The following is a 22,284-nucleotide window of genomic DNA, read 5'->3' on the forward strand; positions in this document are numbered from 1 at the left end:
GCTGACTGGGCTGCAAATGGGCTTTGAAAAACAAGCCAATGTGCCCATGGAAAATACAGGCATTTCAGAGCGCATCGTTGAGTGTGCTGATGTAAACTCATGGGCACGTGGCTGGGTAGGCTTTTTTGGCAGGACCTCTGGTCTCAACCTGCAGTGATGCTAACGATATTAGCAAATTAGCACCACAAAGCTTGCCAGCTAATTCGCCAGAGCCCCGCTCACTCTCTCACTGCTGTAATTAAAACTAATTATTTTCTAAAACATAGTAATACATGAATATGTGCAATAATCATTTTGTAGTGGGCAATCTGTGGAGCCTTTTTTTAAGGATTGTTTTTTTTTCCCCCTGGCATGTGATGCTGCATGTGCACTGCTGTGGTTGAGCCAGCACTTTGATTTGCAGAGTGTAAAATGGGTCCTGTTCCTGAAACCTCAAGGTTTATTTTACTTTGAAATGGGAATGTTTTCAGTTTTTCACTCATTTATAAGGCTCGTAATTCTCTCCCCCTCCCTTTTCTCCTTCCACCGCTCCTCACTCTGCCTCCTGGCACAGCTGTTGGGTGTGGCACTCACAGCCCAGTGCTGTGCAGATGGTTTGCACAGTGGGGTTCTGTAGAAATTCAGCTGTTATTCCCTGGATATCTACACTGATTCCCTACTGTAGCCTTGTTCTTCCTTTAAAAAGAAATCTAAACCCATATGTTTAACTTGAAAATATCTACTGGTCTTTGCAATAAATACGTGTAAATCAGTTGTTCTTTGGTGAACTTTTCGTTCTAAAGCCTAAATGAACTTGATTGAATTTCTGAGCCAGGAGCTAGAAAATGAATTTTGCCTGGGATCGTAGGGCTGACTTGAGCTGGTGTGGGTGTCTGGCCTGGGCGTTTGAGCTGTGTCTGAAGACTGATCCATGTGTGCACTGTACCAGAATGAAAGGAAACCAGTCCCACTGCAAAATAATTAGGAATTCTCTCCTTCAAAAATTACTTTTGATTATTGTTTTTGAAGTCATCTATTACAGCCGTCTTCCATTATTGTAGCCTAGGCCATACATAATAGATGCGATTTTCAAATGAAACAATGTAAAGTGGTAAATGATTCTACAAACTATGGATTATGTGAATTTAGGAAGTTGAGAAAGCAATAAATCCTCTAGTCAACCAGTGAAAACACGTCCAGTGTGTGTTTTCCTAATGAGCAATTTAGATGTTGGGCGTATTTCTGCTTGTACCTACTCTATTAGAGCGGTAATAATTTTGAAAAAAATAATATTGATAAAAGTTGACTTTCAGTGGCTTGGGTCTTGAGTATATGATTGCTTTTTTCCCCCCAAGATAAAAAAAGATTGTCAGAATGTTGTGCTACTTAGATTTCAGAAGTTAGTGTTCTCTGAGTTACAATTTCTTTTTCCTTTTTTCTTTCCTTCCTTGGAGGGAAATGCGGGTGTCCCATCACTCAGTAGCTTGTGTTAGCAGGAGCATAGCCTGATGAATCCTAAACTCTCTCTCCTGTTTTCGATTAGCATCTATGGGTCTTGCAGATATGATGTCTCCTGGTGAATCCAAACTGCCCCTGCCTCTCAAAGCAGACAGTAAAGAAGAAGGCACTGCACAGCCAGAGAGCAAGTCAAAGGTACTCCTCTCTCCTCTGCACGTGGTGTGGGGTCTGCCTCGCTGAAGCTGCTGTGTGGCTCTCTCCTACCTTTTTTTTCATTTGGTTTCTTCTCTTCTGCATGCCTCCATCTTGTGTGCCATGTTCGCAGTCTTTTTCCCCACCCCCTTCATGGTGTGGATCTGAAAGTTACTAGTTCTTATGGCATTTAACTCATGGTTGTGGGAGAGGGGCGGAGGGACAGGACCCACCCAGAGAAATGCTTTGGGGGTGGGGAGAAGGAAGGGATCTTGCCTGGTTTTGATACTTGCAGCCATTTTCTCTGCCTTCAGTTTATAGCTTCCTGTTTTGGCCGCCTCAGCAACAACAACATACTTAATATTTTGCTTTCCTGCCTTATTTGATAAATAAGGTGAACAGCTTTTTTTTTTTTTTCCTTTCTTTCTTTCATAAGGGGTAACCCATGCTTAGCATTCCATGTAAGCTTGAAGTAAGCATGGTGGCTTAGTGGTCTTATCCAGCATCCAGCAAACTTACCAAGTTATACTAATTAAGAATGTTCTTTTAATACCTTTATATGTGTGTGTTTTTGTGTGTTTGTTTGTACATGTCTTTATATATATCTATTATATATAAAAATTAGTCTGTTAAACTGGATGTGCTTTTTGTTATTTTAAATAAAGTTTGCCCTACCTTTGTCATTTTTTTTTTTTTTATTCCTCTACCACAGGATAGCTACAGCTCTCAGGGTATTTCTCAGCCCCCAACCCCCGGCAACCTGCCAGTCCCTTCCCCAATGTCCCCCAGCTCTGCTAGCATCTCCTCATTTCATGGAGATGAAAGTGATAGCATTAGCAGCCCAGGCTGGCCAAAGACTCCATCAAGCCCTGTAAGTGGCTCTGGTTTTTTGTTTTTTTTGGTTTTTTGGGGTTTTTTGATAATTAAGTCTATTTTAATGCTTGCTTATTTACTTGTTTTATAAGACTTTTTCTTCATAATTTATCCATGAAAGCATTTTCTTTATAATGATAGTAGTAACAAAATGAGTAAAGTTTGTATGCGTCATACATAAGCTGATTACTGGTAATGAAACCGCTGATATAAAGTAGCGTTTCTATATGAAGCATGCGATTGTGTTACTGGGTCCAATCTCCTTCACACGATAACTTTTTTTAAATGTCTAATCCATTGTGCACTTACAGAAGATCTTTAAAATGAGTTAACTGTCCATTTACATGGGAACTAATAGCAGCCATGGAGTAAATGATTAGTTTGGCCTTTGGCCTAAATCTTTCGTGGGCTATTGTGTCTGAAACCTCTTATTTCAAAACTGCCTATCTTAAAAATATAAATATTACACTCTAGGCACAGTTTAACATATTATCAGCCTTGCTTTGTTTGAATCTACTTATCAGAAATTAACAGAAAAGTTGTAGAAATGTTAGTGCATGTGAATATTTGGAATGCTACTCTTACATTAATGTGTGCCTACATTAGAATCAGTGGAGATAGAAAAATTATATCCTGCACAAGCCTACTGATAATCTTGAAATTAAATGTTGATTTCATATGATATATAAAAAAATAAAAATGGAAGTGTGCATGTAAGGGAATTTTTTAGCCTTAATATTCTTCAGCGCTAGGCCTTTAGTTTCCTACTAAAGAAATTAATTCTGTGTCGTTAAAAAAGAAGAATGGCACTGTAGTAACCTTTATTTTACATTCATATAGGGAATCAAAAGATCTTTAAAAAAAAAAACTTAACATTGCAATTACTTGCCAAGAAGGCTTAATTAATACGCTAATTTTTGTAAGACGGTGTATTGAAGAGCACAGCTCAGGAAAAGCAAGTTGGAGGGAAGAAGACTCTAACTGCAGAATCTGGCAATCTAGTCAAAACCCCAAAAGGAGGCTGCTATTAATTATCCATTCGCTGGTTTAAACAGATAGAGCTGAAGGTTTGAAGACTTGGTAGTTGCAGTAAATGTTTGTAAAATTCATGTGGAGCTGTAGTATAACCAGCATTTTCCTTTTCAGAGGAAGAAAGGGCAATATTCGCTGTTACCTCCTCTGTAGACATATGTTTCGCTTTTTCAACAACTGAGATGAAATGAAAAATGCTTCCAGTGCGGGTTAAGCAGAACTAATGGAAGAGAGAGTGCAGCTCCTTAATTCTGATATCTTTGTGTTATTTGCTTTGAGTCTCAGAAGGCAGCCAACATTGGGGGGGGGGGGGGGGGGGCGTCCCATAATTTACTCTGGTTTTTTGTTTTATTTTAATCATAGAAAAAGCGTTTTTGAATCGGTGATACTCTCAAGTTAACAGGTAGAACCCCAGCTAAAACTTTTCAAAAACATTTGTTTATTGGTTCAGAGAGGAAAATTTCAGGTTGAAAATATCTTTAAAACCTTAAGATAATAATTGAATAATAATTTATTAAAAACTACTAATAGAGACCATATTTTATGTTTAAAATTCCATCTTGCTGATTTCTGAATTATAGAGAATGATTGAGGTATTTATTATATTTAAGTTACTAGTCACATTGTCTCTATCCAATAAGTCCCGTAGTAAACTATTATCAAAACCCTCCTTCCTACTTAAATATGAAAAAAAGAAAGAAAACTGAATTGTTGATTTCATTACTATTTCTACATACATTATCTCTCCCTTTACCATAACCATTTTTTGTTGAAGAATTTACAAGCAAACTTCTGGCCCCAGTTGTAGAACAAGAGAACAAGAGAAGATGTGATCTTGGGTAGTAGGAGGTGTTAGAGATTGCTCTGTATTGAGAAAACAGCCCCACCCTCCAATGAGATGCTCATTCAAGAAGGGAACCAAAGGAGATTGTTATGAAGGGCCTCAGGTTATCTCTGCTATCAAATCACTGCGGATACATATTGAAGAGAATTTAACTTCTCCTTCTGAGATGCAACTTTAGTTTGTACTTAAAATTGCTCTGCATGGTGTTCCTACTAAAGCCTGTCTAATAGCAGGCCTGAAATGGACTGAATAACAGAGATGTTCTATGCTTTGACAGTGTGCGGTGGACCAACACTGTTTTGTTACAAAACATTCTAAAATAAAAATAAACATTTGCACATACACATGCACATACACATATTACCAGGCATATGGTAAAGACTGCTGAAATGTAAATCTGCCGCAAAGACTTGAGGAAAAGTGTACTTATAGACTTAATTAAGTTATATGCAAGGAAAACATTTGTGGCACCATAATAATGTCTTGCTGTAATTTTTCAGCAATCTCCATTTCTTTTTCTTCCCTCCACGACAATTTCACACAGTAGGATACAATTTTTACACCACCAAAGCAATATGAGGTGGTCCTGGTGGCCTGGAAAAGTTAACCATCTTTCTGCAGGGCTAGTTTTTTTGCCCATTGTTAGTGGGTAGAGTGTAAATGACATTTATCCAAAGGTCACATCATAACTAATATCTGTGAACAAAAAAAGTACGTGTTGAGCCTTATCAGTGGTGAAGTGTATAGTCTTTATTTCCTAGGGCTTTTGTTTCTCTTAATGCCTTTTCTCTGTTTGGGCCCTTAAATACTAACTTTGGGAATGGGCTAGTGTGCAGCCCGAGAGGCTGGGAATCGAGATGTTACTTGCCCACCAGTTACCTTCTCAGCTTTCAGTCTTGTTAGATTGTGTCCACATTCACTTAGCACCTCGCTCACTGAAAGCCTGTTTGTAGAATATTTTAATCAGCTGTTAATTCTTACCTGGATGGTGCCAGACTTTTCAGACCTTCCTCGTTCATTTGAGTATTCACTCAGAACAAAAGTGTACTGAGTACACTCAGTGTGCTGTCACTGTTGGTGGTTCAAAATCAACACAGATCCTGCCTCGTGGAACTTAAAGTCTGGTCAGGAGATTGGAGGGCAGACAGCTAATCCCGCACAAAACATATGCCACTCACTATGCACTGTGAGGCCAGGTGCCACCAAGGACAAATAAAGCTTGTGGTGATGCTTCAGACCAGGCAGCAGCGTCGGGGGAGGCCTCCTCTAATAGCACCTAACACATAAACTGAAGCTCGACCACGTTCTTTTCAGACAGGTGCGTTTTCCTACATCATGGCACCATAAAATGCATTTTCGAAGATCTAAAGGTATGAAAAATAAAACAGGTCCATTAAAAACTGTTGCCTTTATTAAGGTTTTCTAATTTTATGAGAACAAACTGAGATATGTAGACGTTAAACTTAAGTTCATTTAACAAAGAAAGGTAAGGAAAGTTAAAATACGGATAGTCACACTAAGTACTTCATTGCTTTAGGCCCATTTCAGGTTATGAGAATCCACTCCTTTTAAATAGGAACAAGCACTTCACAGTCTCCTTGCTTGGGTCCTGATTAACTGTTCTCATGGAACCCTTCCACAGTTGGGGTTTAGAGAGAACGGACCCAGAAATAGCAGTTGGAGCTTATATTCAGGATGTTGGTAGAGCACTTAGAGTAATAGTAAATTGAAAGGATTGATTTTATATCTCTCATTTTTAAATTGAACCTCAAACTTTTCCTCTCAAGTTTTCACGGATGAAATGCAAGGGGGAGGTTCATGGTGGTGGTGGTGGTGGTGGTTTTAATCGATTTTAAGTGATCATGCCTTTTTCCTCTGGTTCTTATTTCAAATTCTAATCCTTTTAAAAAGGTTTTTTTTCAGTGCACCTCCCAATAAAGCCAAAAGATTTCACTACTAAGATTTAGAAACCTCCTGTTAATAACTACCTCATTAATGATGACAAAGCTTTTGAACTATTCCCAGTATGTGAATGTGGTGTAAAATGTTAGAACAGTTTCTCTTTCTAGTCAGATATTCTTTGGGTGTAGGAACATGGTAAATAAATTTTAAACAGTTACTTGGACATGGAGTGGGTTCCGTATTCTGGTGTATACATGAGTTTATAGACGTATGTAGGGATATGCATACACAGTTTCTCATCTAAAGTAACTTTTAAGTGACTTGCTCTTTAGCCTCAGTATCAATTTAAAATTCTAAAAAATCACATTATTTTTTATCTTACCACTCTACATTTTTATTTACATCAACTCTATCACCTATTTTTGTATATTTTATTTAAAGATTTTCTGCCTCAATACTTCTAAAGCTGAAGGCTTAAAATTTTGGCAAAAATAGCTTGGGGAGATCACATGTTAAGTAGAGGGACCTCTGCCACCCACCAGCTTGCTTAGTTTCATTCTCAAGCAGCCTTTCTCAGACCCTACTTTTACTGCGGGTCATTTTGCTAAACGAAGTGGCATCAAACCTCAGTGACAATCATGTTATTTAACTCACCCCCCCAAAAGAGTTAAGAAAAACACCATCTAGAATAATAGCTATACATTGCAAATGATAACCTAGTAAAAACATGACTAAGTGAAGTATATTATTATTCCAAGGAAATCTTTATTGAGAATTTACAAGTGATTTTGCACAGTAATCCTGGAGTTGCAGATATTACAAGTACACAAATACTGTTACACATACAGAGACATAAAAGAAAGAAAAAATGTACAGTTGGGCTGTTTAGGACACAAAGTATAACCTTCCCAGATCACATAATCCAGAGGGTGAGTTTCAGGTGTGCAGAAACAGCAACTTTTGACATTTTAGTATCGGATATATAGTTAGAAAAATAAAAGACCAAGAATTAGAGCATCTGTATAAACCAAATGGGCACATAAAAGTAAACGTGTATATATATCCATAGATACGCTGGGAGTATGAAATGGCACATGTGTTTGTGATTAACGCATGGTTGCTTAAGAAATCTATTGAAATAATTATCTAAATAGCCCCTTACCTTGGCAGAGAAGTTCAAGAAACCTTAAGTCAGGAAAGCAGGTTGTTACCAGCGAATGCCAGAGCTTTACCTGGCCATTAGTTTATAAAGCTCTCGAATGTAGAGCCTACCCACCACTGGGTCCTGTGACATGTGACCTACCTTATATTTTTCAGCAAGCACCACATGTTTGCTCTTTCTCCATATGATTTAGCTTTAATGAAGACACACATTGGCCATTCATATTTTGACAAGGAAATGTAGGAGTCCATGTACTTTGGGGGGCTCTAAAATATTGTGTGTGAAATTTCAAACACTGTGATCATTCAAATTGCTGGCACCCTTTTTTTTAAAAATGACATGGGGCATCATTGGAATCTTGCCTTCTGGGATTCAAAGCTTATATTTATAAAGTAAAAAAGGTTTTTGTTCTTTTTTTGTTTTTCAAATATATAGAAGGGGGAGTTTGGCCCCTTTATTTAAAGTCAAAGTAAATTCTTAATTAAGAAAATGTATGCTTTGTGCCTGAACTAGTAGCCTTCATTCCTAATTGTTGTGTGATAGCAGTAGTTTTTAAATTTCTTCTCTTCTTGTATTTGGTAGCTCATTACTTTTTTCTTACCTTCTTCCCTTTCCCTCTGCCCACCCATGCCCCATCTCCAAATGCTCCTTCTGGGCTCTAGAAGTCCAGCTCATCCACCACCACTGGGGAGAAGATCACGAAGGTGTATGAGTTGGGGAATGAGCCAGAGAGAAAGCTGTGGGTGGACCGATACCTCACCTTCATGGAGGAGAGAGGCTCCCCGGTCTCAAGTCTGCCTGCGGTGGGCAAGAAGCCCTTGGACCTGTTCCGACTCTATGTCTGCGTTAAAGAGATTGGAGGTTTGGCACAGGTGAGAATGAACGGACGCGTGAATAAGGAGATGTTATAGATGAGCTCTTACGGCCGCTTTCTTTGAACATACAAACTTGAATTTTTTTCTCACAAAGAAAAAGCTGAGCCTCCAGAAAGGTCAGCTTTACTGGGATCCATGTTCATGTGCTGCAGGGGGGAGACCACTGGGGCCAGGGATCTGGATCTGCCACCTGCTCACAGAGTGACCTCAGTAGGTCGTTTATGTGGACCTCAATCCTTGACTGTAAAATGAGACATCTGGGCTAGATTTTGCTTTAGGGTCCCTGACAGCTCTAGAATTCTGTGGCATCTGTTAGAATTTCATAGTAAGTAGAAATGTTTTGCAAATGACTAAGTTGTCTGGATCAGATATAAATCAAATTCACTGTTTCCCTCTATCCAGAGCAATTTAGCAAGAAAGATAAGTCATACTTCTAAGACCATGTCCTCTATACCTGGGCAACAAGAGAGGCGGTGCTGTCCCTTTTCCGCAGGGCTGGGACCCGCGTGGGCAGGAGTGGTGCCCGGGGTGTAGGATTCAGGAGGCGCTCGCTTTGGCGGTGTGCAGATGCCTCGCCTGCACTGGCCCCCTTCGGTTTTATACGCTAGAGGCTGCACCTTCCTCACGCTAGTCTCAGCCCTGTTTTTAGCTTGAGTCTGGTTGGTGTGTCCGTATCTCAAAGTAGAAGCAGGGAAAGGGTCCTGAGGGGGAGTGCCCGCTGCATTCTGGGCACCGTGTTTGTTCTTGTCACTTCTGTCTCAGTATCCGTGAAATGCAGGCTCATCAGCCCTGGAGAAGAGATGTCGTAAAGTGAAGTACAGTCATCTCTTGGGATCCATGGGGGATTGGTTCCAAGACCCCCACAAGTACCCAAATCCTCAGAGCTTGAGTCCCTTATTAATATAGCATACACACAAACTCCCATATACGTTAAATCATCTCCAGATTACTTATAATATCCAATACAATGTAATGCTCTGTAAATAGTTGCCAGTACAAAGTCAAGTTTTGGTTTTTGAAAATTTCTGAAATTTCTTTTCTTTTTTTTTTTTTTTTTGATACTTTTAATCCACAGTTGGTTGAATTCACAGGTGTGGAACCCAGGGACCTGGAGGGCCGACTGTACAATAATGTGGCCCAGGGACTCTCAGGGTAGGTGGTGGGGCCTGGTCTGTGTGATGGCAAAACACATGTCCTTTCATCTGTCCGTAGTTCCCAGACCTGGTCGTTCATTAGCACCACCTGGGAACATTTAAAACCTGTCAGTCCCTGGGCTCCCACCCAGATCAATGAAAGGAGCCGCTCCAGGCCTCTGGTGACGCAGGCCTCACTATCCAAAAGCAGGGCATCTAATCCACGGGCATCACTGAGGGCCCCGCCTGGTCTCGGTGCTGCGCAGCTCTCCCGGGTGCAGGAGAGGCCTTTGTTCTCAGCCCTCCCTGAGGTGCCACCTCCCACCCGAGACCTAAGGCCTGCAACGGAAGCAGTCAAAGCTTGACTCCAGGCTACGTAATTAGATGTTAAGTCACAGGATGCAGAGCAGGTGTGAGTGGTGGCCAGCGACGGGAGAGGTCAGGATACACACCTCTCTCCTGCCCTCAAACCCCCTGACCTTTCCTCTCTGCACCTAGACACCCGTGACATTTCCCCTGTGGGCATAGACTTCCTGGACCTTTCTTCTACGCCTAGACCCCCTGATGTAGATTTTTTTAGAATCCCCAGGATGCTAAACAGTTGGGTTTCACCCGTCACAGAAGCGTAGGGATTGTCTAGACACCTCACTCTGACTTGTCAGCAGTGTGTATTCCCAGGTTGGTTCTGTGGTTTAGCTACTGAAGTTGCTTGAAGCTAGCAGTGATTCACAGTGGTGAGCCCCTTGGTGGCACTGTTGCTCACACCCCATCTTGAGCTCTACCTGGTGGCCATCACATGTGGTTGGAACAGGTGCTGCAGCCACAGATAGATCAGCTCAAAGCCTTGCTTTTCAGGGTATCCTAGGCAGCGCTCTGCTTACTGTTTCAGAAGCAATCGCAGGCCTGCTTGTTGCAGCCTGGCGTTAAGCACCAAAACTGGCATTAAGCATTCCCAAGAGTATACTGTGGTGTATCATGCACCGTTTAGTACTAAGTAAATGGGCATAAAGAGCTTTGTGAGAAAGTTTGAATCCAAAATTTGAACATTTCATTAAAATTCACTGTCCCCTTAACCCGTGCTACTTAACACAGGACACGTCTAAAGGCAGAATATTCCCCAGGTGTTTGCAGGCCTTCATGTTCCCTTCGTGTGTCAACCTTGTATAACTCTGTTGCCATGTGGGCATCAAAAAGTTAAAACAATTCCTCAAGTCCTTTTATAATACTGGAGGATTTCCTTCCTTTTTTCTCTTCTCTTTTTGCAGTTGTGTTCCCTGCAGCCTCCGTGTGAGTGGGAACACTGGACAGGCCTGTGTGCCCTTCCCAGGCCCACAGGTGCTGCCATGTCAGCGAGCTTGTGGCGCCACCGCTCAGACAGGGCTGATGGCTCCTGCCGGGCTTTTAAGTCGGGGTTGTTCGGTCAGGGCCTCATTCACCCAGCACCACAAGAAAGCCTCATGCAAGAGGCTGGGCGTGGCCCGGAATTATAGGCTCTTCTTTCTGGGAGCTTGTGGCTGATGGAAGGAGACATTGTTTTTCATATTAAGACTCAAACACTTAAATTGCAAAATAGTTCTGTTATTGCATTTTAAATTAGCTTTTAGACACGCTTTTTCTTTTTTAAATAAGAAGTAGGATGGGGATGAGGGTGAGCAAGAGCGCACGTTTGCGCGAGAGAAATCGCTGGCCCTGAGCAGCGCCAGCTCTGGAAGAGTGTGAGGCAGTAGAAGATGCACCAGGCAGAAGAATCTCCACGAGCAATGCTTTTTATGTAGCTATCAGCAGGTTCCTTAATGGCTTTATAACTGTAAATGCTGTCTATGCATTACTGAGTGGGAGTAATGAACATTAGTTAAAAGAGGCGAATGGAAAAAAAAAAGTAAACCAAGACATTAAGTGCTTTTTTCTGTCTCCTGGCTTTAAACAAGCCACTGTGCTGCAAACCAACGATCCTGCCATTTTTTTTGCCCAGGTTAATAAAAACAAGAAGTGGCGTGAGCTGGCAACCAACCTAAATGTTGGCACTTCAAGCAGTGCAGCGAGCTCCCTGAAAAAGCAGTATATTCAGTACCTGTTTGCCTTTGAGTGCAAGATTGAGCGAGGGGAGGAGCCCCCACCGGAAGTCTTCAGCGCGGGAGACACCAAGAAGCAGCCCAAGCTCCAGCCGCCATCTCCTGGTAAGTGGGGGCGCTGCAGCTGTAGCCGCGGCCAAGCCCAGGCCCTGCACCCCGTGGAGCCCCTCCCAGGCTCTGAGAAGGCCACTCATAGTAAAGCAAGCAGAGAGCAAACTGGCATCTTAGAGGGGAAGGCTGTTCTGTTTTATCTTGTCTATTTAGTTGGACCACGCGGGCAAGGCTTAAGGGAAGAAAGTATAAAATTGGGGATATTGTCATTTCTGCTCAGCACTTTGAAGGCGCTCTTCTTTTGCTTTACCTTTTTTAGTCACAGCTGACTTTGGAATTCTTTGTTATATACCTTTATTCCTTATACAGTTATTTTAAAATATTCTATCTAGCTGTCAAAACAAGTCTCCCCAATAACCTGTGCTAATACTGGAAATGCTACCCTGCAGATTTAACAGCCAGCTTCTACCAGCCCTGCCTCTGTCAGAGACACTCAGATTTGTACGTTAGCAAAATGAAATTTGGACTTAGTTTTTAATGTCCCCTGCCAAGCAAGGTTTCGCTTGTCGGGAATTCAGCAAACTGTCATGATAAAGGTCTATATCACTCTATTTCTGAGAAAGAGTAGTCCAGTTAGCTTTACCTAGAACTCATTAATCTTAAAATACTGCTTAGGAAGAATGGCGATTCACTTAAAATCTCATAAGCAAAATCATATTGATGATTCCTGCCTTCTTTCGTATCTCTTCAGTCAGTTGCTGGAGACCCTGCTATTCTTTCAGCTCTCCTTCTAGCTTTTGTTCTACCTGTGAGTGTTTCAGATTTGAAATTACAGAATCATATTCTGATAAATACAGTATTAGAGATGGGAAGAAACTTCGTCATCCTTAGTTCTGGGTGGTGACCTCACTCAAGTTAAATTTGATGCTTCTGTTGTCTCTCTCTGGCCATGCCCAAGCCCTGTGATGGTCCACACCTTCTCACACTGTCCTGCATCCAAGATGGGGCCACTTCCCCCCACGTAGGCTTGTTCTGCAGTCAGATGATCACAGCTAATTGCCAGTATTTCTTGAGCACTTACAGTGTGCCAGGCACTCTTCTAAGTGCTTTATCATTTAATCTTCATATTAGCCCTGTGATACAGACACTGTTCTAAAATCCCCAAGAAAAGTGAGGCACATAAAATCTAAGCAGACTGGCCCATTGTTGCTAGTGAGTGGAAGAACTGAGCTTTGATCCCAAACATCTGGCTCTAGCATTAGAGAGCCAGATGTACCTACCACATCTGTGTTTAAAGTAGCATCGTAATAGGTAAACTGTTTACACAAAGAAGGTCGTATCTATAAGCCAGAGAAAGGAGTTGTTTCTCCTTTAATTATTTCCTCTAGGTGATATCTGGGTGATAATGCTAATGGCTAAGGCCACTAATCAAGAGATCTCAATTAAATGCTTTTTAGACCCAAGGTGCACTTGTAGTGAGCATACCTAGATGTAGATCTGTTGGTTCTAAATACAAGCAGCGAAGTCCTCCTCTGTAACCCCACCCTTAAAGATTCACAGCCTTTGCCAGTTATAGTGTACTTTAAAAACTGTGAAATCTAATTTTGAAACTCTCACATTACATTCAGTTCACAGAGTAAAACAAGCTGCCTGTGAACAGCTCTGAAACTATTTTTCCAAAATAAAAACCTGGTGGGGTGTAGGGACCAAAGTGGCAATGTCTGCAAAGATCTAAAGGTATATTTTATTTGTCGGGAAAGAACTCATGTCACTGAATGGTCTGCACTTCTGTATGGAGAATAGCTCTCCCAGTGTGCATCAGCTTCAGTACAAGAAATCCTGCTGAGGTATAGATACTTCAGAAAGTGCAGGGCCTGTTCTCTTAACAGTCAGCTCTCTCCTTTCCCCCCCCTTTTTTTAAACTACCATTTTCATGGCAACATTATCGCTTTAACTGCACAAAAGAGCTTGGATTGCAGATGCACTTCTGATAATACATTCTTCTCAGTGGTCCAAATGGAGCCCACATCCTGTGAAAAGGGAAGCAGGGGAGGAAAGCTTCCTGAATGTAGCCATTCAGCCAGTGCACGGCCTGGAAGGCATCGTGCAGGGTGCATGGGGCCAGTGTACTTGGCTCATGTGTTCTGCACACTGCTCAGCAAGAGAGACAGACACACGGACTGGGCAGCAGGGCAGTGAGTCACATAAGCCTCTCAACCAAAAGCCAAGCGTTTCTTCCAGCATCTGTGAATCAGTGGCCTCTTTGATTCCAGACCTATCATTAAGGAAAATGTATCTAAAACATTTTTATTGCCAGAGAAGGGAAACAAATTATTCCCAAACATTTGCCATGTCAGGGCCTCATATACTGCAAAAATTTTTTTAACTAAATTTCAGCCAAAGTTTGTGTTCTTTGAAGTCAGTTTTCCCCCTAAGAACATAACTGTAGTTTATTCCTTGCCAGAACATCCAGGCAAACAACTAAAAGATTCCTAAGAAACATTCTAGATTGTTTTTTCAAATGGTCATTCTGCACCAACTTAAATCCTAAGCTCTAAGGACTTAGCATTCTCAGCTACCCCTCTGTGTTCCAGTTTTGACCTGATGCGGCTGATGCGGACCTGAAATGGAATCCTGTCGGCCCCTGAGAGGTGTCTCCCCTTAGGGCTGGGGGCTGCACCACCATCTTTGCTGTTGAGTGGCTGTGTGGGTTCTCACACCAGAGATCCAGGGTGTGTGTTCCAGGGACTAGAGCAAGTCAGCCCAAGGAAGGCTCCTGAATGAAACCCGAGCAAGGACCGGGGGTACGCTTGCACCTCTGAGGTGCGGGTGGGGCTCTTGCAATAGTAGACGGTAAAAGTGTGTGGAGTTCTGAGGAACAGCCACACAAATCGCCTCCCTAGGTGGCCTGTAAGCTAGAGCTGGGGAGGGGAGGGGAGAGGACCTGGCTGGGAGGAGTGGGGGGTGGTGGCAGAAAGCTCCACTTTCAATTAGGAAGTCTGTAACCAAAAACCCATCCATCTCTGCTGGCAGGTGGCTGACTGCATTTCTATTATTAGCTGACAGGTGATGTCACAGAACCTGTCATAGATCCAACTAGGGAATCCTCAGTGGAAGATAAATGAGAAAGGGGCTCGGGTTATAAACAAAGGTGCCCTCTGGGTGACCTCTGGTCGCTGTAGACCTGGGACACATAAGCTATTCCTCCTCTCCCCACCCTACTTCCCGCAACCCCAGCCAGAACTAGGGCACTGGGTTCATGCTGTGTAAATTATCTTCCCAGCTAGGAGTCTGGCTGTACAGTCTGAAGTGTGCGAATGTACTTAACCTTCAATAACCTTTCCATTGTTTACTTTCGAGTATACATTTGTAGCTTCTGGCAAAAGGCAGGGATATCCTAGAGAGCCAGCCTCCTCTATTAATGGAGTGCGGAGAGGTTGCATTCATTTTTTTTTTTTTTCCTGAAAGGAAAGGAAAACACACTGGCAAGAGGGGAGAATTTTTCCTTTTTTTTTAGTAGCTGTAAATGTGAATACTTGTAAATAAGGGTCATTCTGAAATCACAGCCTTGTGAGCCATGTTCCAAGGAAGCTGTTCAGGCTGCTGTGTAGTCTGGTTCTTGATTTAAGAAACCAGTTATTTCTCCTGCCGGCTCTATGGGGCAGTCATATCTGTAAGGTTATCCTTCTATATTTGGGAAAGACTCTACTTTTTTTCTTTTATTATATCTACTTTTTAAATATGCATTTCCAGGGTTTTACCAAAATTTTGTTTATAAGCATGAGTCGGTAAGTTTTTACTTTAAGGATCTACATCTAAGAAGATATCTACATCTGAAGTTAGTCTTCCTGGCGGCTCTGAGAACGTCCCTGAGTCACTCCAGGCTTAGGCACGCAGGGGAGACATTATGGGACACACGCTCCACTGGCCAGTCACCGGTATTCGTTCCCAGCCAGGCCAGGAACCGGGCAGACCTGATCTCACTAGCGATGCCTGGGTTCAGCTGAGGCTTTCTGAGTAGAAGTGATAGACTCATTTCTATTTCTTACTCCTTTGGAGCACATTCTGTAATCTTCAGTGATCTGTGTAACTCAGTTTCCTCTAAAGTAAAATGTGGGTAGTGGTGATTGTAGTGAGCCTTTGGAATTTCATGGGAAAGGAACTATAGATAATAATATATGCAATATGATTATTTATAAGCAGCCAGCAATTCAGTGTGTGACGGTTACAGTTCTGAAAGTATTTATTGTAAACTGTATGCAAGCAGGAATTTTTGTCTTTTTCTATCCGTTTGGTGATTCCAACTGTAGAAAACAGTCTACAATATAGTAAGCACTTTATTCAATCAGTATTTGTTTAATTAATAAATGAAAGCAGTATCTATTGAACACCGAACATGCTAAGGACTGTAGTCAGTGATAAAGCAAGAGCCCTTAAAATATTATCTTTTTTCTTTAAGGTGGGGTTAATTTTTTTTCAAAAATCCCACTTAAGTTTTAAAAAGATCTGCTCAGTTCTGAGCTCTGTTATTATAATGTAATTATAGTTAAAGCCAAGTCTTGTAACTCTGATAATGACATTCAAGAGCTCCAAACCAATGACTTGTGTTAGCTAAAGAACAAATATGATTTCATAGCTCCAGAAATGACTGTTAATGACAGCATAGACGTATCCAGACATTGAGAAGGCAATGAAATGATATAAAGCTCATTATTAACTTGTATCATTGCCTTACAATGTAAACACTTCTCATTGCCTAAGACCCAGATAATTTTTCTAATTTTTTTCTAAAACAGCACAGTTTTTACCCCATTTTTCCTTATTCTCAGACATTCAGATTATCTCCATTATAAACACCACTGAAATAAACATTTTTCTGCCTAAAGCCTTCTTTATATTAGATTATTTTCTTGGGATGAATACCCAGGAAAGCAATTACCCAGTCAAAAGGTATAAATATATTCTATGGCTCACATCTGAAGTGTGTTGCCAAATAGTTTACAAAAAAAGAAGCTTTTACTGATTTTCACTATAAACAATGTAAGAGCAATTAATTTTACTACATCATTACCAGCAATGGATATTGTTACTGTTTCTACATAAGATGGTGTCTTATTTTCTTTCCTTTTTTTTTTTTTTAAACTAGCTATCAAGGATGAGCTTACTCGATAACCTCTAGTTTTTCCCCCATTTTCTCTTGGTACTACTACTATCAGCTAACTCAGGATCCTTGCAAGGTCCACAGACCCCCCAGTCAACTGGCAGTAATTCAATGGCAGAGGTTCCAAGTGACCTGAAGCCACCTACTCCAGCCTCCACTCCTCATGGACAGATGACCCCAATGCAAGGTGGAAGGTATGTTAAAAGATCTGTGTGAGCCATGCAAAATCAGATTTGTCTATCTTTTAATTTTCTGGAGCAAACTTTACAGAGAGAAGAAATGGTATTCTCTAGCGAGTTTTTAAATGTTGACTACCACTCATTTTATCCATATAATTTACTTCGGATGGTTTTTGCATGTAGAGATTTCAAGGTTGGCTTATTTTCTCAGTAAGTGTTTACAGGTGACTAGTGCTCTGTCGTTAAGCTTTCACGTCTCTCATCTCATCAGAAGCAGTACTGTCAGTGTGCACGACCCATTCTCAGACGCAAGTGATTCATCGTTCCCAAAACGCAACTCCATGACTCCGAGCGCCCCGTACCAGCAGGGCATGAGCATGCCAGACGTGATGGGCAGGATGCCCTACGAGCCCAACAAGGACCCCTTTGGAGGAATGAGAAAAGGTAAATGCCGAGGGGCCTCTGCGCAGGGTTGGTCCAGAGGGCGCTCTTCTGTCGGCCGTCCCATGACTGACTCACTGATCCATTCGAGCGAAAGTATTTGAGTCCCATCTCCCCAGCCTACTAAATTTCTGGCCTCGGGGAAAGTACATAGCATCTCTGTGCCTTGGTTTCTTCATCTGAAAATTGAAATAATAATGGGCCATGGAGATTGAGTGAATGCACATAAATACAGCCCTTAGGAGAGTGACTGGTACGTAATATAAGCAACCACGCTCTCAGTGCAGCCTGGAGTCGGTGTCATGTTGTCATATGGCGTGGGCTGGGCACGGGGCTGGGTGCAAGGCAGAAAGTTGGTAAGCCAGACAGTCCCTTGTAGAGTTGGGGGCCTACAAACAACACACAGAAAGTAAGTTAAACCGCATATATGTGATTAAAGATGGTGGTTGAAGGAAGAAAGGACACAAGAAGGAAGAAAGGACACAAAGAGCAGTGATGTTGGGCGGGTGTCCTGGGAGGGGCGGCATCTCAGGGAGGGTGGTGGGGAGGAGAGGGCTCTGAGGGGCTGTCAGTCATCTGCTGAGACCTGGGAGCGGGACTGAGGCAGGGGGGAGCCGGGAGCTGGGGAGGCCGAGGCAGGAGCGAGGCTGGGGTGTTTGAGGAGGCGGAAGGCTCCTGGGGCGTAAAGAGCAGGAGGCAGGCGAAGCACGTTGAGGCCGACTGGGCCAGCCTGTCCACCTTCCTAGGCACGTGGATGAGTGTGGGGTTTTACGCTAAAGGGTGTTATGCAGGAAGTGAGGCGACTGGGTTTTTTGTTAAAAATAAATAAGTAAATAGCTGGACGTTTACGGAGAATGTATTGGAGAGAGGTGAGGGTAGCGTTGGGGAGACCACTGTCATAGTCCAGGAAAGGTTGAGGAGCTGGCGTCGGACCCCAATAGGGAGCGAGAAGTAGAACCACTCAGTATACATTGGCGGGGGAGATACAACAGGACGTGCTGAGGGACTGAACTTGGGGGTTAGGGAGAAGAACCAGGTGATGGTGACTGAAAGGGTGACAGTGTTACCACCTGAGTGTGAGCAGTTGGAAGAGAGGGGGAAATAAGGTTGGCTGTTATCACCTGTGGTGTGGACACCTGGGAAATGAACAAGCTAGAGAAGGCAATCCAGAGTTGACGTGTGGGTAAGTCACGGCGGTAAGTGGTGGAGTGTATGTCTGGAGACAGGCAGAGCACTGGAATTAGGTGTAAGCTTGGAGAACTGAGCAGAGAAATGGTATTGACAACTGTAGGATGGACAAGATCACCGAGTTCTCACTGACATCAGCAAACCCCCAGGGTGGTTTTTTCCCTTACGTGTATCAATCCCCAGCATGCACTTAGCCCCGAGACTGTGGCCATCTAAGCCGCTGCCCATTTAGCTTCTCCGGTGGCATACAAGCTCCAAGTGCTGTTGGCACTTACAGATACAGTTGAGTCCTGTGAAGTTGAGACATGATATGAATTTTTTTGAAAATCATACAGAAAAATAGTGAATAATATTTTTATGGAAGTACTTATTCTGGGATCCCTTAAATAATAGTACTTTTACTGTGTTTAGATGTTTGGGATATATTAATTTCTTTATGCTTCTCTCTACTTAATTGTCTTGAGTAGAGAGAAGCATAAAGCCCAAAGCCTTGGTTTTCACAAGTATTACAGAGCAATGAGAAATAAAAATGAATAATCTCAAATGTTTAAAATGTTGGACATATTACCATTTAATTAACAAATTAGATTATATTTCATATGTATTTCAGATATCTGTTACACAAAGCAAGATAATCTATTTTTCCTTTCAAAAAGTTTACAAGCTGCTTATTCCAAGTAAAGATTTTGCAAAAAACGCAATAAATCCACAAACTCAGAAATTCAAAAGCTTTGTGAATGTTGGCATTAGCTGTTTTTTTTTAGTGGTGTGAGATGCTAGAAAGAACATGTTAGTGCTATTGGTGGTTGTATAACATTTTTAGACTCTGAAAATATGACAATAACATGGAAAAAATAATTAAGTTTTGGAATTTGGTTTCAAAAGTTATTATGAACTATTCCAATATTCTATCTATATGCTATATTAGACAGCAAGAGTTCTATTTCTTTTGTTTCCTTATGCCTATAATTTTTTTATAATGAAAATAAGTGTGGGGGTGGGGGGGTGATTGTGGATTACCTTGCTAGGTACTAGGCAGCTCTATAATGTGTTTTCATCAGCTACGTAAATGATAGAGAGGCTCAGAGGGAAGCGCTGTCTCACATTTCCCCAGCATATTTCAGCTCACCTGCTACCTTACGATACTGGTATATTTAGTACCAAATTAAAGCAGATAAACAGAGAACTCATAGGAAACAGATTTTTCTTACAGCCCTATCCCCGTTACAATAAAGTTTTCCATTCCTCAGTTCACCATATTGTGTCAGTGAGCTTGGTGGTGCTCTGATTTTTTATTTAATGACCAACATTAGTGGATGTCATGCTGCTTGTTGCTGGTGCTACTGCTGTTGACCTGTAGCATGGTGGTGGAGTAGATAAAAGAGCCTAATCTAAGACTCACCAACCCTGAGTAACCTTGGCCCCGCCTTTCCACCTGCCTGCCTGCCCTACCTACTCACTTAATTCATCACCGATTGAGGGATTGACTGATTAATTACTTGTAAGTGAACAATAAGTGAGTATTTATATACTGTGTAACTTAGTGTATTTTGAATATGTATCTACACATACAACCCTACATTTTCTTTTTAATGCTCTAGTAATGGATGGTTTGTTTCAGAATATTTTGCTATTATAAATAATGATGCAGTGATTATTGAAGTGTGGCTGTTTTTTCACACTTGTAAGAGTGTTTCTGTGAAATAGATTCCTAGGAGTAGAATAACTGAATCAAAGGATAAGAATTCTTTCTTCGTTTACTGAGTATCTTGTACTATTGTAACAAACTACCCCAAAACTTAGTAGCTTTAATAACAACACTTAATTCTGTGGTGGATGGAGTGGATCTTGGCTCCACGTGTACTCAGCTGGGACTCTGAGGCAACTGCTGTCATCTGAACCCTGACAGAGAGCTCTGCTGAGCTGGGGTGTCACTTGAATGGCTGATGTCATCTGCAGGCTCTCCTGGGAGCTCAGCTGGAGCTGTTGTTGGGAGCCTCCTCCATGGGGCCTTTCCATGGAGCTTCTTGGGTGCCTTATGACGTGGTAGATGGGTTCCAAGAAGGAGCACTCTAAGAATACAACCTCACTTGCAATCACTTACAACCCTTTTGCTGCATCACATTCGCCAGTGCCCTGGTGGTCAGAGCTGGTCACGTGACCAAGCCCAGCCTCCTAGTGGGTGGGGACTTCACAGGCTATGAACACCCAGAGATGTGCTTCTTTGGGGTCATCAAAATATAGCCTACCATGGCAGTTATTGGCAAAAGTTATACCAATTTAATACTGTTCACATGAACATGTGGGCTCTCATACTAAGAATGATTGTTATCAGTCATTTTATTTATTTTTTTAAAGGATGTTGACTAGATTTTATTTCTTTAAAATTATTTATTTATTTATTTATTTATTTATTTATTTTATTGGCTGTGTTGGGTCTTTTTTGCTGTGCGTGGGCTTTCTTTTAGTTGCAGTGAATGGGGGCTACTCTTCGTTGTGGTGTGCGGGCTCCTCATTGCCATGGCTTCTCTTGTTGCAGAACACGGGCTCTAGGTGCGTGGGCTTCAGTAGTTGCAGCACATGGGCTCAATAGTTGTGACTCACGGGCTCTAAAGCACAGGCTTAACTAAGCACAGGCTTAGTTGCTCCGCGGCATGTGGTATCTTCCTGGAGCAGGGACTGAACCCATGTCCCCTGCATTGGCAGGCGGATTCTTAACCACTGCACCACCTAGGAAGCCCTATCAGTCATTTTAATATTTGCCAATCAGATTGGGAGAGAAGGAAAGACTCACAGTTGTTTTAACTTGGATTTCCTTAATTATAAATAAGGTCACACAACTTTTCCTATGTTGATTGGCCATTTATTTGTCTTTTCCTGTGAATGTCCATTGATGTGTTCACCCATTTATGAATTTGACTGTCTTTTTTTCTTACTGATTTTTAAGAACTGTGTTAGGGAATTAAGCTATTTAATTCTCCCCCTTATTTCTGTCTGTCTCTTTTTTACATCCACAAAATGGAAAGCAACTTCAAAACTGGTTCTCCTGAAGGTTGATGTAAGATCATGTAAGATATAAAGTATGTGAAAGCACCTACAAAGCAAAATACATTCTGCCAGTCTCGGGCTTCATCATTTACACCTCTCTACCAGCCAAACAGATTTTATCAGCTCACAAAATTTTAATCAGCTTTTATCTCGTGGAATATAAAAGTAACCTTCATAGGATGAAGGAAGGTGGTAGTAGTACTGTGTATCAATTAAGATTCACATTAAAATGTTTAATTTGCCTACAGGCTAGTTTCTGGGCTTGACCCAATTTCCTTCAGGCTCTGAGCTAATGCTAATTTGCATATTTGACCTAACTGACACCCTACCCCTTGTTAGAAATAGTTGTATCTCATCCTTTCTGGAGCTGTTCTTAACTCCCTAGTGATGTTCTTCATCCTAATTTTAGAGTTGAGTCAGTGTATGTGGTGGTTATGTTAAGATTTTCACTTTTTTTTCCTAAAAGGGAAGGGAACTAACTCTATATACATTTCATCCCTTCCTTATAGCTACTCCATGAGATATTACCATTCTCATTTCATAGGCAAGGAATTAAATTTAGAAGTTCAGCAGCTTACCCAGATAAATATGGATCTGGGTCTGTGTTTGTTTCCAATATTACTGCATAGCAAATTACCACAAACTTGTGCTTAAAACAACATACATATAAACCCCAGTTTCTGTGGCTTCTCAG

The 22,284-nt window shown here is 41.7% G+C and overlaps 1 protein-coding gene across 7 annotated transcripts in view; it reads left to right on the forward strand.

Moving 5' to 3' along the window:
• ARID1B (AT-rich interaction domain 1B) overlaps nt 1-22,284 on the forward strand; it is a 389,909-nt gene that overhangs the window by 354,871 nt on the left and 12,754 nt on the right. For 5 of the 7 annotated variants that reach the window (XM_057739653.1, XM_057739657.1, XM_057739655.1 and 2 more), the window contains 6 exons: nt 1,523-1,632; nt 2,342-2,500; nt 8,105-8,314; nt 11,423-11,627; nt 16,790-16,928; nt 17,185-17,357. In XM_057739653.1, the coding sequence (XP_057595636.1) occupies nt 1,523-1,632; nt 2,342-2,500; nt 8,105-8,314; nt 11,423-11,627; nt 16,790-16,928; nt 17,185-17,357 (996 nt within the window). The remainder of the gene's footprint in view (nt 1-1,522; nt 1,633-2,341; nt 2,501-8,104; nt 8,315-11,422; nt 11,628-16,789; nt 16,929-17,184; nt 17,358-22,284) is intronic. The other 2 variants (XM_057739654.1, XM_057739658.1) reach the window with 2 other exon arrangements.

Source organism: Hippopotamus amphibius, chromosome 6 (assembly GCF_030028045.1).
Source record: "Hippopotamus amphibius kiboko isolate mHipAmp2 chromosome 6, mHipAmp2.hap2, whole genome shotgun sequence".
Classification (NCBI taxonomy): Eukaryota; Metazoa; Chordata; class Mammalia; order Artiodactyla; family Hippopotamidae; genus Hippopotamus; species Hippopotamus amphibius.